Genomic DNA, 14,268 nt, shown 5'->3' with positions numbered 1-14,268 from the left:
CAGGTTTGCAGAAAAAAAAAGAAGAAAAATAGTGAGACAGCAATTTAGCAAGAAAATCGCTTAGTCGCAGTGATGTATTCTTGAACGGCCAATAAAACATCCCTGTGGCTGATACCCAGTGTAGAGGCTCCAAATGAAAGAAGATCAGGTTGTGATAGTTGCAAGCCCAGTCTTTGAAGAGGTGGTACTAGTATGCTTTGCCCGAATAAATCGAAACGGCGACAATGTAATAAAAAATGACTGATCGTTTCCTCCTGATTACAGTAAATGCACATAGAGGAATTCAATATGCCTGATCTATGCAAGTAAAAATTGAGGGAGGTAACGCAGCAACGAAATCAAGCCTAGTTCCGACATGTACAAAATCCTCTACCTCCTGCAACTGGTGGTAGCCTCCCACTACACTGTACGTAGTGCGCGTGTACACCATGTTTGAAAATGTATCTATTGTAGATAAAGCAAAGGGAACTGCTTAGCACGTACCATATTTGCAAACTTACTCCGTAAAAATGTGTAAGCGCTGATTCAGAGGTTTTGACCCGGAAACAGCGAGACTTCCTTGAACAAGCGTTGTACCCAAAATAACCTCCGGTCACTTCATATACCAGCTCCTGACGTCGAAACTAAAAGCACGTTTTCAAGCGTAAGGAAAATCTCTTTCAAAGTCTTTCACATAAAATAAACGTGTGTAAAGTACAGGGAAATGTTTTAGAACTTTCACATAGCTCTAATATTTGAATTTATTTTGAGAAATATAAGGAAACTGGAAAAACGGCACGCTATTTTCTGAAGCCCTCGTGGTCCACCAATGCTATTGAAACCAATCGTTGAACGAAACCGGGTCTCATCAAGGGGCTGTGTTGGCAAACAGTGTAAGGGTCTACAAGACAGGCACAGCGATACTCTAGGGTTCCTTTTGCACACGTTCTGTACATACTTGGAAGGTGGTGTTTTTATCAGATTCACCATCTATTAGTAGCCACCTCACTCATCCCGTGTTTCCCTTTTTTTTTCTTGAATATTTAGTAACATTTTACGCCTTGAAGCTAAGAGCAGCAATAGAAAAAAAAAGTTCGCTGTCACAAACAAGCAGCCCCACAAATTCAGTTGCCTGGTCTATCCACGGCTACAAAAAACCAGAGCGCGGATCAAGACCCCCACCCACATACATGCTTTTCCTTGTCAAGACCACTGACAACTTCCATTAGACATGGCAGGAGCCACTCAATGGCGTGGACGGATACTAAGTGCTTCAATATGAAGAATCAACAGATCTCGGGCAATGACAACTGCTCTTTTATTCCATGGCCCCGAGCAGGCGGGCAAGGACGCCTTTCCTCAAAACTCCTCCCCACCATCATCTTCAGCACCCTCTGCAGAGTCGATGCCGACCTCCTCGTAGTCCTTCTCGAGGGCAGCCAAGTCCTCCCTGGCTTCGGAAAACTCTCCTTCCTCCATGCCTTCGCCGACATACCAGTGGACAAATGCCCGCTTGGCATACATGAGGTCGAACTTGTGGTCGAGACGTGCCCAAGCCTCTGCTATGGCTGTTGTGTTTGACAGCATGCACACAGCACGCTGGACCTTGGCGAGGTCGCCACCGGGTACAACAGTCGGGGGCTGGTAGTTGATGCCAACCTGCAATACGAATCGGGTGTAGCGATTGAACACCCAAGAACGCACAAAGCCACAATAGCACATTGTAAACACAAGCTATGTTTGAAGAAAAGCCACTGCTCACACACAAAACCACTAGGAATTCTACAAGTCTTGTTTTAACTCGCTAGCATTTGAGAGAGGGATCAAAATGAAGTTGTGCAGCAACGAAAGACCAAAAAATTAAGTTTGATACCGAGCTCCCTGAAGAGATTCGCATCTTCACAACAAATTCTAAGCCAGCGAAAAAAATGAATGGGGGGATTTTTTGTTCTTTACTTTCAGTTTGCACTACAATTTGTTATGTGAAGTCCTACTCCAAAATACACAAATAACATCTACGTAACGTGGCAATATTGTTGGTTCTTATTAATACATAGTCCCTTTAGAACTTCCTGGTCCTCTCAATTACGCAAGGCACGACGCACAAGGTAGCACCAAACTTACCTTAAATCCAGTAGGGCACCAGTCCACAAACTGGATCGTGCGCTTGGTCTTGATGGCCGCAATGGCTGCATTTACGTCCTTAGGCACAACATCCCCTCGGTACAGGAGACAGCAGGCCATGTACTTTCCGTGACGGGGGTCACACTTGACCATCTGGTTGGCGGGCTCAAAGCAGGCGTTTGTGATTTCAGCAACAGTGAGCTGCTCATGGTAGGCCTTCTCGGCAGAGATGACAGGAGCATAGGTGACGAGGGGGAAGTGGATGCGAGGGTAGGGCACCAAGTTGGTCTGGAACTCTGTCAGGTCGACGTTCAGGGCACCATCGAACCGCAGAGAGGCGGTGATGGAGGAGACGATCTGGCCGATGAGCCTGTTGAGATTCGTGTAGGTGGGCCTTTCAATGTCGAGGTTTCGCCGGCATATGTCATAGATTGCCTCGTTGTCGACCATGAAAGCACAGTCTGAATGCTCGAGAGTGGTGTGAGTGGTGAGAATGGAGTTGTAGGGTTCCACGACTGCTGTGGAGACCTGCGATGAGAAGAGGTGGCCAGACACTTCACTTCAAACCCTACTGACCATGTCAAATACATTGAGCCAATAGCTGCCATTGTAAAGGGCACTCCTTGACTAGACCAGTGCTCTACTGAAGTATTGGCAGGATCAGAACAAAGTGGCATTAGAACAGCTACGCCTTGTGTGAACTAATAATAACCGAGAGGCAACAGATGGCAGCAGACGTGAATTTAACAAGAACTGCCAAGCGACACAGCCTGCAATTGACGGTTATTCACAACAAAGTGGTGTGCAAAGGTGATGTCTCCTGCATGGTCTCTCCCCAGTGTACTTGTCCGATGGGACTACACGAAGAACAGGAATATGCAGGAGTGCAGCCCACACCAGCCACATGGCTGGGGACAGGTATGCTGTCAGACACACTGGCGAGGACAACTGACATGAAGCAGCTCCTGGGCCAACAGGATTAGCCAGCAACCGAGCCAGAAAGCCGGGCCGCCGACACCTCCATAGTGTCTGGGTACTCTACGCGCAAACTACACCACAGAATGGGAGGCTATAGAAAGCAAGTACCTGTGGGGCTGGGTAGATGGCAAACTCGAGCTTGGACTTCTTGCCGTAGTCCACCGAGAGGCGCTCCATGAGAAGCGAGGTGAAGCCCGAGCCGGTGCCACCTCCGAAGCTGTGGAAGATGAGGAAACCCTGCAGTCCCGTGCACTGGTCTGCCAGCTTCCTGATCCGGTCCAGCACCAGATCCACAATCTCCTTGCCGATTGTGTAGTGGCCGCGAGCATAGTTGTTTGCTGCATCCTCCTTGCCAGTGATCAGCTGCTCGGGGTGGAACAGCTGCCTGCAGCAGTCAACAAGACAATTAATACAAGTCGTGAGTGCTGTGCCAAGAGTTGTTAGCCACATCAACTGCACAAACTAGGGCTGGTACTTTGGCAACTGCAGTGAACAGCCACAGAGGCATGCTTTATACCCAATAGCATATTAAGCTTACCTTGTCGCAAGCCACATTAAGAATTATGGAATTACAGTTCACCCTAAACTGACCCGACCTTTACTCTGAAGCACAACCCGCACTATGCGTAGTGTATATTCCAAGTGACATTTGTAATATGCATGCATTTTGATAAGTACACAGTTGTATTCCGAGCGGTCTAGAGTGGCCAGTTTGTTTCCGTTCCGATAATATGCAGATAGGCTCTATAAATGACAGCAAACTGTGCACTATCGCTCAAACAAAAAGAGGCTTGTAGCAGCTGTGGGCTATGCCAGTGTTCATATCCAAATGCTCTACCACTCTACAGAAGAGATACGAATGTGTCAATGTACAAAAATGGGCTGAAGTTTGTTGACCAACATTAAAATCCTGCAAAGCGGCTACCGTCAGCGACAGACCTACTGAAGCTGTGCGATCGAAAGAAATCGCTGCACACCTGTAGGTGCCGGTACGGACTTCGTCGACAACCGTGGGTTCGAGGTCGACGTATACAGCGCGGGGCACGTGCTTGCCGGCTCCGGTCTCGCTGAAGAAAGTGTTGAAGGAGTCGTCGCCTCCGCCGATCGTCTTGTCACTGGGCATCTGGCCGTCGGGCTGAATGCCATGCTCCAGGCAGTAGAGCTCCCAGCAGGCATTGCCGATCTGGACGCCCGCTTGTCCAACGTGAACAGATATGCACTCGCGCATTTTCACCGGTTAGCTGAGAGACAAAGAAACAGGCACGTCAGCAGGCACTGACAACAACCTTAGAGGCAAAAAGTTGCGCACATTTATTGACAGGCCAGCACTGATCCAGACGAATGGGAGACTCGTAACACCTTACTAACTCCAAAATTTTAATTTCGTCATGCACCTACGCCAACATACTGACATACACACTGGGCAATGAATCACATCACTACAGGAAATTGCAAGTGGATCGCAAGTGGAAATCCCGCGTTAAGTTCACCGGAGCTAAGCATATTTACAACTTGCAGGTACAAACCATTCAAATTTAAATGGCATCGCTCATTTGGCAAAGCATATGACTAAGTTGTAACCACGCTCCCAGGAAACAAAATTCCAAGTTCGGCTCTCGGCGATGTGAACGAATCGGACACCTGTACACCGCATGGTCTTTCCCCAGTGCCATTGCCCAGAAGGACGGGCACGAAGATCAGGAATATGCGGGACCACCGCCCACGCCCGACGCTAGCGCCAGGGGACGGCAGTTCATGTTCGACACCGTGGCTGTGGACCGACTGCCAGCGCAGGGCAGCTCCGGGGGCCACGCCCGAGAGCGGGAGCGAAGCGCCACGCGAAGCAGCAACTCCTCTCAACCGCGTCTCAATATGTCGGTTATCACAACTCACCACCACTATCATCACTACCTAACCGCAGTGTAAGCGACTGTCTCCGACTACTAAGACCTTTGACATGCGCGTGAAAACCGCTGACGTGGATGCACACCGGCTTCCCAAAAAAAGATGCTAACAAGGCCTCGGCCTGGAAACTGTTCCGCAACAGGCACCCTCACTCCTCAAAGCCGGTTTCGGAAGACGCGCCGCCCAACACACCTCACAATGCACAGCCGCAACGAACGGTCAGGCACGCCGGCTAACGACCGTTAGAGCGAGACGACGCCATGATGAATTTTGCAGATGTTTAACTAGCCGGGCGGGGCCGGGAGGAAAATGTTGATCCCACAGGCGAACTACCTCCGCAAGTAAACTGTTCAGTTCAGTAACGCAGTCAGTTTAAACATTGGCTTAACTTCCAAACTAGACTAATTACCCCACGCCCACTTAGCAACCAATCGCACCAAAATTAGGCCTATGAGGAGACAATTGCCGGCTACGACAGGACTTCGAATACATTCGCTCCGATTACAGTAAGTAAAAACCCACTCACTCTGCACCGCAGCTTTTTCTCAGTAGATTCAAGGTACTTATCGATTCGTATAGATAGTAATGAAATTTCGGACCATGCCGGCGCTAGGCTTACGAGAGCCGACCGAGCAATTCAAGCTATCGCGACACGGCGACATTTCCTGGATTACGAGCAAAAATAGAAACTTTCAACAAACTCGTCGCACATAAAAGCACCTCTAAAACTAACTTATAGCTGAATGAATACATACTTGATGGGTTTAAGGCCCAAAGCAACGTTTACTTCGACGTGGACAACGTACGCCCGTAAACTGATGGGTCTGAGAAAGTAGTGCGGCAAATTGCCTTATATAGGCATCCCATACTGCCGCGCAAGCGCGGTATTTCTTCAGTAATTATAGCTCACAGTAACACTAAGTTAAGTTTATTTTATTCCAAACAATGTTAATAAAAAATGTTGCAAGCAATAATGCGTTTGTTTATAGCATGATGTGCTTTTTTTACTTTGATAAACTGCGCACTCTTTCTTTTAGCGCACTCGGTAGTGACAGCAGGTGACGGCGCTCTATGAGGAAGTTGTGCAGCGCTCCTCACATTCTTCCGCGGCAAATTGGCGTGACGATGAATAAGAAAAAAAAAATACAAAGAAACCTGTGGGGTGGTGCGGGCGCATAGGCCAAAGCGGCAACGCCCAAACTTCGTGTGTAACGAAACTGCGGGCTCGCCCTTCGCTGCCTTTAACGCCTCTCCATAGTGCTCGTCATTAAAAAAAAACGTTAACGTTTTTTTTTAATGGAATTAATTAATTCCGCCATTAACGGAATTAATTTTTAACGGAATTAATTAATTCCGCCATTATCATATACAATTGTGCGCGCTTAATAATAGACATCTGCGATTGGCGTACAAATAAACAGATGCAGTTAAATGCGCTTATTTACAGATGCTTGATATATGTTCTGTACTTCGGGGCAAAAGTCGGTGTTTCTAATCATTTATTGTACGCACACGATGAAATACTGTACACTTCTGAAGACATGCCGGTAAGCGCAACACGTGTGGTCTTATACTCGCCATTCATGAGGTACGTAATTCAACTTTTGAAGCGTTGAGCTTGAAAATGTGAAGAAAAAGAACTGGTTCTCTGCCAGCGGGAAGGCTGTAGAGAAAAAATTCTAGTTGGTGGCTTCAATTCTCACCATACATGCTGGGGTTTTAGGACAGATCAATGTGGCCAACGGTTGTTCGTTAGACAACAATTTATTGTGCCTCAGCAGCAGCACACACACATGGGGCCCTAATGCACCGCCTCTGCTTAACGAGATATAGCTCTATGTGCCCGCTTTGCAACGTACCGGACACCATGGCGCACTTGCTTCTTGCATGCCAGTGTATTGCCAGGCGTAATCTGCAACAACACACGACTGATAACGAAGCAGGACGGACGAACGAAGGCCTAACCGAAACGTGGGAGGCGAAGCTCGCCCTCGAGGACCTGGAAGAGCAACAACAACTCGTCGCCAGGGCCAAGAGGGCAGTAGAAGCCAGAGGGTTCCTGGACTAAGGAGCCCTCCCATCTCAGGATGACACCGGGCATTGCTCGGGGCGCTGTTTCAAAAATAAACGTTTACTTCTCTTCTCTCTATTGTGCCTCAACTCTAGAACTCTCACATTTATTCGAGGTCGTTCACGCTGTGCCTTAGACTTAAGCTTTGTAAGCTCGGCTATTGCTAGTACATCATGGACAGCCCTTGATTGCGCCTCCAACAGTGACCACTTTCCTATAATGTTCAAGATCACTTGCCCTGTTAAACCATCATGTTCAATTACCATACCCGGATCTTTATAAATTATCCAAAATTTAAACACGACCTAAAAGCTGCTTTAGGCTCTCCTCAAGATGGTGATGACACTAAAGCTATGATATTAAGCGCAGTAATTAAGAGAGCATACAAAAAAAGCTGAATTTGCTGTTCAATCGGCGAAAAGAATACGACGGCAGGCAGCTTGGGAGAAGATAATACATAATATGAGTCCCCTAAGAACAGGCCCAATAATAAATTTCTTGCCGATCGCACGGTGGCCCAAGCTAAAGAATAATATGATAACAGACATTTCGATTTTCTCTCGAAACCTAAAAATAAGAGAGCTTTATTTCGATATATGCGATCTCGCAAAATCCTGCCGTCTACAGCAAACACTGATTATGAAAGGCTATCCCCAGAAGAAACGACGAACTCTTTAGTGTCAATTGGCAGAGGTCTAGAAATTAGGTTTTCTTCAACTATGGCTTTCAACTGGCAAAAGTGTAACATACGCGCTGACTTCGAAAACGTAACGCTATCGGAAGCATTAAAAGTGATTCGAGATTTACCCTCGTCAGCTTCTGGTCCTGATGGAGTCACAGTTCCTATGATTAAAATTTTATTCAAGCTATCACCCGGCGAAGTCCTCAATCTTGTAAACTATTCTTTAAAGAACGCCTTGATACCGTATGACTTGAAAATGGCTAAGGTAATTCCATTAATAAAAAAAGGAAGGGTTAGGTTTTCGCATAGAAAATATCAGACCCATCTCGCCAACTTTTAACATGGTGAAACTCATAGAAAGGGTCCTAATTGGCCGAATAAACGCCTGGATGACAAATAAGTCAATATTAAAGCCAAACCAAATTGGTTTTCGCAGCGAATGTTCAATTTGGTGTGTCCATGCGGATTATGAGAGTCGAATGCAGCTTGCTCGTAAAAGAAAACAATATAAAGAAAACAAGAAACATATAAGAAAACAAGATAGCTAAAGCGTAAGACAGTGTCGAGCACTCCATTGTACTGCATGAACAACCAACAGAGCCTAAATTTTTCTCATTATAATTTTTAGTGGATAGCAGAATTCTTAAAACCAAGAGAATTTTATTGCGTGAAGAATGGATGTTTTTCACATAAATTCAAACAGAAACGTGGTGCTCCCCAAGGGTCCGTCCTATCTCCAAACAAACAATGCTAATTGTAAACCCAGTTGTTACACCCCGGTTTATCGATAAAGATAACGTAACGTATCTCTGTTAAGGTTAGGTTTAAGGATGAGAGAGAGAACAACCTTAAGTTATTAAATATAAACTAACCACTGTACAGGTTCGCCACTAACAACAACAACAAAAAACAAGCATGATGATCGGGGGAAAGTCCAGCCACTCCTCCAGGGTCGCAGGTTTCAGATTTGTATGGGAAAGCAAATCTAAACTGTTATTTAGCAAACATGAAAATTCTTATTTCCACGCCCCTTTACGGGGTAGCAAACCAGTTTTTTTTAAGGTTCCTGTCCGTTCTTTTTATTTATCTCTCACTCACATAGCAAGCACGCCGAGTTTTATCGATTTTATCGTGTTAAATCTACCTTCACGTACTAGGTACAAACCTACTAGGTACAAAAATTAAGCACGAGCCGGGTACAGTGCACATCGCAGAGATCGCATCGCCGATCATGATTCTAAAATTATTCTGTACGGAGGTGCAACTGGTTAAAATGTTTCTACGCTAAAAGTTTATTCGTAGAGATGATATTGCACTATTTCGTATCTCATTTCGATACGTTGCATAATGGGTAAGCACTCACTACATCATCGTTTTATTTTATTCTTAGGTTTAGGAGACGAGAGCTGTGAGAAAAAATAAAAAGCCGGCTGCCGGAAAAGCAGACGGGATGCTCCGTAGAAACCGGATGGATGCCTTGGGCCAAAGCAGCCACGGTTGCCGAAAACACCGCCGGCGACGGAATATTTTGTTGCTGTTTGCGTTTCCCTGGCAACGGTCAAGCTTGCCGTGCTGGTTTGCATCACCCCGACGTCCCGCCGACGCACCCTCCCCCGGTCTTTTACCTCTCTCAGTCGCCATAACTTGCTTTTTTTAGAGTGCACTTACATCAAACACCGGCTAAGCAAGAAAACACCTATGACTATAGCTAGGCTATGCTTGAAGAACGGTTCCACTGGATTTAAAAAAAAAAAAAAAAGGGACATGCATAGAAGAGGCGTAGCCAGTTTGAGAGGGGGGAGGTCATTCAACCATATATGCTATTTGTGTGTCCTAATGTGCGCAAACAAATTTTGAAAATTGGGCGAGTGGGTTGAACCCTCCTCCACCGGCTACCCCAATGATGTAAAAAGGGCCAGCTACATGCACAGGCTCTGTGCATTCATTGAGGTCAGACACGTATTGTTTGTTCGCACAGTGAGTCCCAGTCCATCTCGCCCTACATTGTCTCAAGCACGGCTTTCCTTCCTCCGTGGTCTCAAGGAAGTGCCATAAAACACCAGTGGCACGGTAGACGTGGTACGGTAGTACCATAGAGTGAAGAACCTTATTACCATACCGTAGTACACTCAGTAAACGCCTACTGTGAGTCATATAAACAGGCCGACGCCTATGCATCGATTGCAGCGATGCTTGTCAAGCTTTAAAAAAAAAAAAAACAATATTAACATTAAAACTTCATCAGGCGTGAGGTTTTGTCTGCAAAAAAAAAAAAAAACAAGCAATCAACAGAACATTTTTATAGTTTTCAACGACGTTTCATGGGAACCACAGAACACAAAGCTGAACAAAGCGTGGACAATGTTGTAAAAGACGTTGGCGTGGAACAAAGTCGTATGGGCGCCCACAAACAATGACAAAGTAAAGATGGCGGCGCCCTGTGCGAAATGCGGCGAAATGGAAACGAGAGTTCTGTCGTCAAGCTGGCGTGCATAGGTAGGTAGGTGTTCTCTGTTTGGCATCGGATATGGTGTCAGTACAACTCGGCGATGAAAAATACGTGCTTTATTTTCTTCCACAACAAAGTTGACAGAGCTTCGTGGAGAGCCAACAATCATGGCAATCGAGCCCCTCGTGATGCTCGGCGGCAGGAAAGACAACGACACATCGCTCCTGCGTGTACCGCAGAGCACACTCGTCGCTCTGTTCACGTTCGCCTACTGTGAGATAGAAGACCTGCGTATCGTCTTGGTGCCACGCGAGCCAGCCGGCGATGGCGGTAGTGACTGTAACGACAATCCACTCTTCGATTTGCCTCTCAGCGTTCTTTCGAAACTCAAGTGCTTCGAGACTAGCGACGGCTCACCTACGCCGCAAGAACTACTCGACTGCGAACCTCCGGCTGTCTATCTACCCGACAATACTACCGCGACTTGCATCGGCGGGCTCGCGGGTGTCCTCCGATGGGCGCTGGGTCAGTTTGGGAGTCGAACCCGGGACCGCGAGTGCAAGGCACTGCTGGGTTTCCGCGGCGGTTGCCTCGCAGCCTGCTCCGAGTCTTCTCTCTGGACTCGCTTCTGCGAACTGGACGTACAGAGGGCCATTCCGAAGCTTCGGAAGCGCTTCTCTGCTGGTAGCGGGTTCGAATCTCCGCCGCTCAAGCTTCCCGAAGAACTTCACCTTCTCGAGGCCCACATGCGACAGCCTGTGAAGACGCACAATGTCCGGAGGAAACAGCAGCAAGTGTTTCGGGCGTCACGTCGTGAAGGAGGCGGCTCGCCCGTAGAGCATAAGCCGGTTGATGGAAAACTGCCTCTACTGGAACACAGATTCGTCGAGGGTTTCGACCAGACACTGGCCGACGTAGTGCTTTTTCCCGTCCTTCACCTCATATTCACCGAGTTGGCAGCTGTTACGAGTAAGAAGGCAATATCCGTAAGGCTACCTCTCACTACCAAGTGGTACGAAACGATGTCTGCACAGATACAGACTCACCGTGCCTTGGAATCTTTGGAACTGAAGCACATCGAGCAGGTCGAGCGAGAAGAGTGCAGCAGGTTCATAGAAGAGTTCGAGCTCCCGAAGGACAGCCTCTACTCGTCTCATCCAGAACGCACAAAGCCTCGTATTCGGCACAAGAACCCAGAGTCCATCATTAACTCCCTCAGGGAGGCCCGCATATCACCAGACTTGAAGCCGAACCCCGGCAAAGACTCCCTTCCCCTTCCCTGGGAGGAGTTTCCAGAAAAAGTGCACCCTCTTGGTGGAGGTCTTCCAAAAAACAGGGTCCTGCGCAAGTGTCAGCAGATTGAGAACCTCGTAGTGTTGGCTCTGCAAAACGCCTTTGATGGCTGCACGATTGTCGACTTCTGTTCAGGAGGAGGCCACGTGGGCATTGTCCTGGCTTACCTGCTACCGGAATGCCGGATCGTAATGATTGAAAACAAGGAAGAGTCGATGCATCGTGCTCGGGAGAGGGTGAAGTCTCTGGGCCTGCGAAATGTTGTCTTTTATCAAAGCAATATAGACTACTACGTGGGTGATTTTGACTTGGGAGTCTCTCTGCATGCTTGCGGCGTTGCCACGGACTTGGTCTTGCAGAAGTGCATCGAACGCAATGCGGCGTTCATGTCGTGTCCCTGTTGCTACGGTGCCATGAAAGTGACAGACCGAATCAGCTATCCCCTCAGTCGTGCTTTTAGGGATACGGGCATCTCGAAGGAGGACTACACGTTGCTGTGCCACTACGCTGACCGAACTGAGCGCGACACGCCTACATGCCAGCAGGGCCATTATTGCATGGCTCTGGTAGACAGAGACCGGGCTATGTGTGCGGCCGAGAGTGGCTACGAAGTAATTGTGACGCAGATGGTACCGCATGATTGCTCGCCCAAGGGACTCGTTTTAGTTGGCAAACGGACATCTAAAGTGCGCTGAAGTTGAAGATTCTTATTACCTGTTGTCAGGCGCACATGGCAAAACTTTAAGTGCACTAAAATAGACAGGCATGATGATAGTAAAGACAGGACGATGCACTTAATTTTCCCTTCACTTTCTTCGAAGCACATCGTCCCATGTTTACTTCTTCCGTCTATGTCCTTCTTGGTGTGCTGCAAGTTTTGCCAACCACCAATGAGCTCATTCTTACATACTTCCAAGTTTCAGTTATAAAGCTGTCATTGCATCCTCTTAGTGTGAATGGGCTTAGTAAGTATAGACGGACTGCATGAAATAAGTCTATTTTGGTAATTTGCATTTGCCTGCCAATTCACAATACTGCAACTGCAGCTGCTACTGTCTCGAGAAAAAGCCACCCAGTGAAGAAAAGTCAGATGAGTTAAAGAGAGTTTGATAAACACCACTTATGTTACTACATGTTGAAAGCAAATAATATTTCTAAGACGAAGTCGATATTTAACGTTTGTGGCCATGTCTTGCTCAATCGTGACCATAGTCAAGATTCATGCTAATTTGCTAGTAACACATAGGCAGTGATTTTATATGGTTTGGTTCTATCTCTTAAAATATTTATGTGTGGGTGAGAGCAATGCAGAACTATCGATAACAATATCGATAGAGCTATTGATAGTTTGATTGTTGAGTATTGATAGTATAAAAACAATCATATGAACTCATTGCAGTATATGCCTTGTTTCTCAGGTATGTGGTAAATGGTGGAGCAGGATGAGCAGGCTGTAGAGCAAACAAATTTACATGCTCGTGTTCTTTGACTAGAATGCTTCACTGACACATGATAATTTAATTGAACTGCACATCTGTAGCAGAAAGGAATCCATGACGTATGTAATATGATGGAACTGCGTGGGGCTTTAAATCTATATAGTATTTTGTTATTTAAAAGTAAAAATATCGAATAGTAATTGTTGGGGTTTTACATACCGACATAAAAAAAAACTAATTTTTTATTTGTAGAAGGTAACTGATTGCTTTTTAATATGAACATTTTAAATGGATATTATCCTACATTTTCGCCCTGGAAGTAGTTCATTTCTTTTGCCAAAATATTCGTCATAATCGAACTGAGTATTGCTGATAGTTGGCTCCCATCAATGCTTTGGCAATGTCACAGGCCAACAATGCCATAATTATTCACAGGACTATCAACAGTATTAACTTTGATAATGCCATCAATGATACTATTGATTACACTGTCAGTAATACTATTGATAGTTCATCAGTTGAAGTACTGTCAGTAGTTTTAAAGGAAATATTCAAGCTTTTGGTAGTCCGTTTACCGATAGTTCTGCATCACTAGTGGGTGTTCATTTCTCAGGATAACCTTGCATTTTTTTTAATGATGCAAAGTTACTTGATGTTTGCATCACTTGAATATTTACATAAAGTATGATGCCACCTCATCTGATCCAGTGTCAGGAACACAAAGCGATTGATGGTTGTGTTGATTAATTTTTCGAGCTGAAAATCTCAAGCGACACAGCAAAATGCAAGAAGCGCCACTGGTGAATGACTGCAGAATTATTGTGAGAAGTTGAAGTTAATCAAATGCACATTAACTTCAATATATACATGCAAATATTTCTGTATTGTGACCACAATAACCAGAAATTTAACTTACGATTTGCGTTCATGATAGCCGTGGGATGGCATTTCAGTCTGCCAAAGGTTTTTACTGACACCAACACCACACCGTGCTCAAGGGCACGAGTTTGATTCCTGACCACGCCAGCAGTTTCAGGGGGACAAAATACAAGGCCACTCTGGTGGATAAAAAATAACCAGGAGACCCCTGTTAGGGGTATGCCTCACAATCACTTGGTAGTTTTCACACATGAAATAAGAGACATTAAAAATATATAATTTTCATTCATTGTTGCTTCAAGGCCCATCAAGTAGATCGTATTCTCAGACCTCTTCAGCAGCAGAGAAACAAAGGATAGTAAAGTTTTGAAACAATGTTTTTTGTTTTTGGCTCAAGGCCCTCTGTGAGAATAGATCTGTACAGATGCTAAGTAGACTTTACTCTTATTTGAACATAATTCTATTGATT

General features: G+C 46.0%; 2 protein-coding genes across 3 annotated transcripts; one reads left to right on the top strand and one right to left on the bottom strand.

Annotated features, from left to right (window-relative positions):
- Positions 1 to 1,275: 1,275 nt before the first annotated feature.
- Positions 1,276 to 5,860, bottom strand: LOC119181077 (tubulin alpha-1C chain). Of its 2 annotated transcripts, none has more exons than XM_037432254.2 (5): positions 5,742 to 5,860; positions 4,059 to 4,322; positions 3,190 to 3,466; positions 2,104 to 2,631; positions 1,276 to 1,638 (listed from the first exon to the last, which is right to left on the bottom strand). In XM_037432254.2, the coding sequence occupies exons 2-5, from the start codon at positions 4,307 to 4,309 to the stop codon at positions 1,339 to 1,341; spliced, it is 1,356 nt and encodes a 451-aa protein (XP_037288151.1). In that variant the 5' UTR covers positions 4,310 to 4,322; positions 5,742 to 5,860; the 3' UTR covers positions 1,276 to 1,338. The 2 variants fall into 2 exon arrangements, with proteins under 2 accessions (XP_037288151.1, XP_075745120.1); XM_075889005.1 differs by having other exon boundaries at positions 5,513 to 5,795.
- A 4,176-nt stretch (positions 5,861 to 10,036) lies between these two features.
- LOC119181091 (glutathione S-transferase C-terminal domain-containing protein homolog) lies at positions 10,037 to 13,838 on the top strand. The gene is made up of 2 exons (XM_037432277.2): positions 10,037 to 10,235; positions 10,326 to 13,838. The coding sequence occupies exon 2, from the start codon at positions 10,356 to 10,358 to the stop codon at positions 12,174 to 12,176; it is 1,821 nt and encodes a 606-aa protein (XP_037288174.2). The 5' UTR covers positions 10,037 to 10,235; positions 10,326 to 10,355; the 3' UTR covers positions 12,177 to 13,838.
- The last annotated feature ends 430 nt before the right edge of the window (positions 13,839 to 14,268 follow it).

This window comes from Rhipicephalus microplus, chromosome 3 (assembly GCF_043290135.1).
Source record: "Rhipicephalus microplus isolate Deutch F79 chromosome 3, USDA_Rmic, whole genome shotgun sequence".
Lineage (NCBI taxonomy): Eukaryota > Metazoa > Arthropoda > Arachnida > Ixodida > Ixodidae > Rhipicephalus > Rhipicephalus microplus.
The sequence above is the reverse complement of the archived record's forward strand: the minus strand, read 5'-3'. Positions and strand labels throughout refer to the sequence as shown.

What these genes read in the sequence shown, in the direction of transcription:
- LOC119181077 (XM_037432254.2), bottom strand. Translation starts at nt 4,309, where the DNA reads ATGCGCGAGTGCATATCTGTTCACGTTGGACAAGCGGGCGTCCAGATC. An exon ending in GTCCGTACCGGCACCTACAG is followed by an intron (nt 3,467 to 4,058) that starts GTGTGCAGCGAT and finishes TGACTGCTGCAG; the next exon opens with GCAGCTGTTCCACCCCGAGC. An exon ending in CCATCTACCCAGCCCCACAG is followed by an intron (nt 2,632 to 3,189) that starts GTACTTGCTTTC and finishes TTCTCATCGCAG; the next exon opens with GTCTCCACAGCAGTCGTGGA.
- LOC119181091 (XM_037432277.2), top strand. Translation starts at nt 10,356, where the DNA reads ATGGCAATCGAGCCCCTCGTGATGCTCGGCGGCAGGAAAGACAACGAC.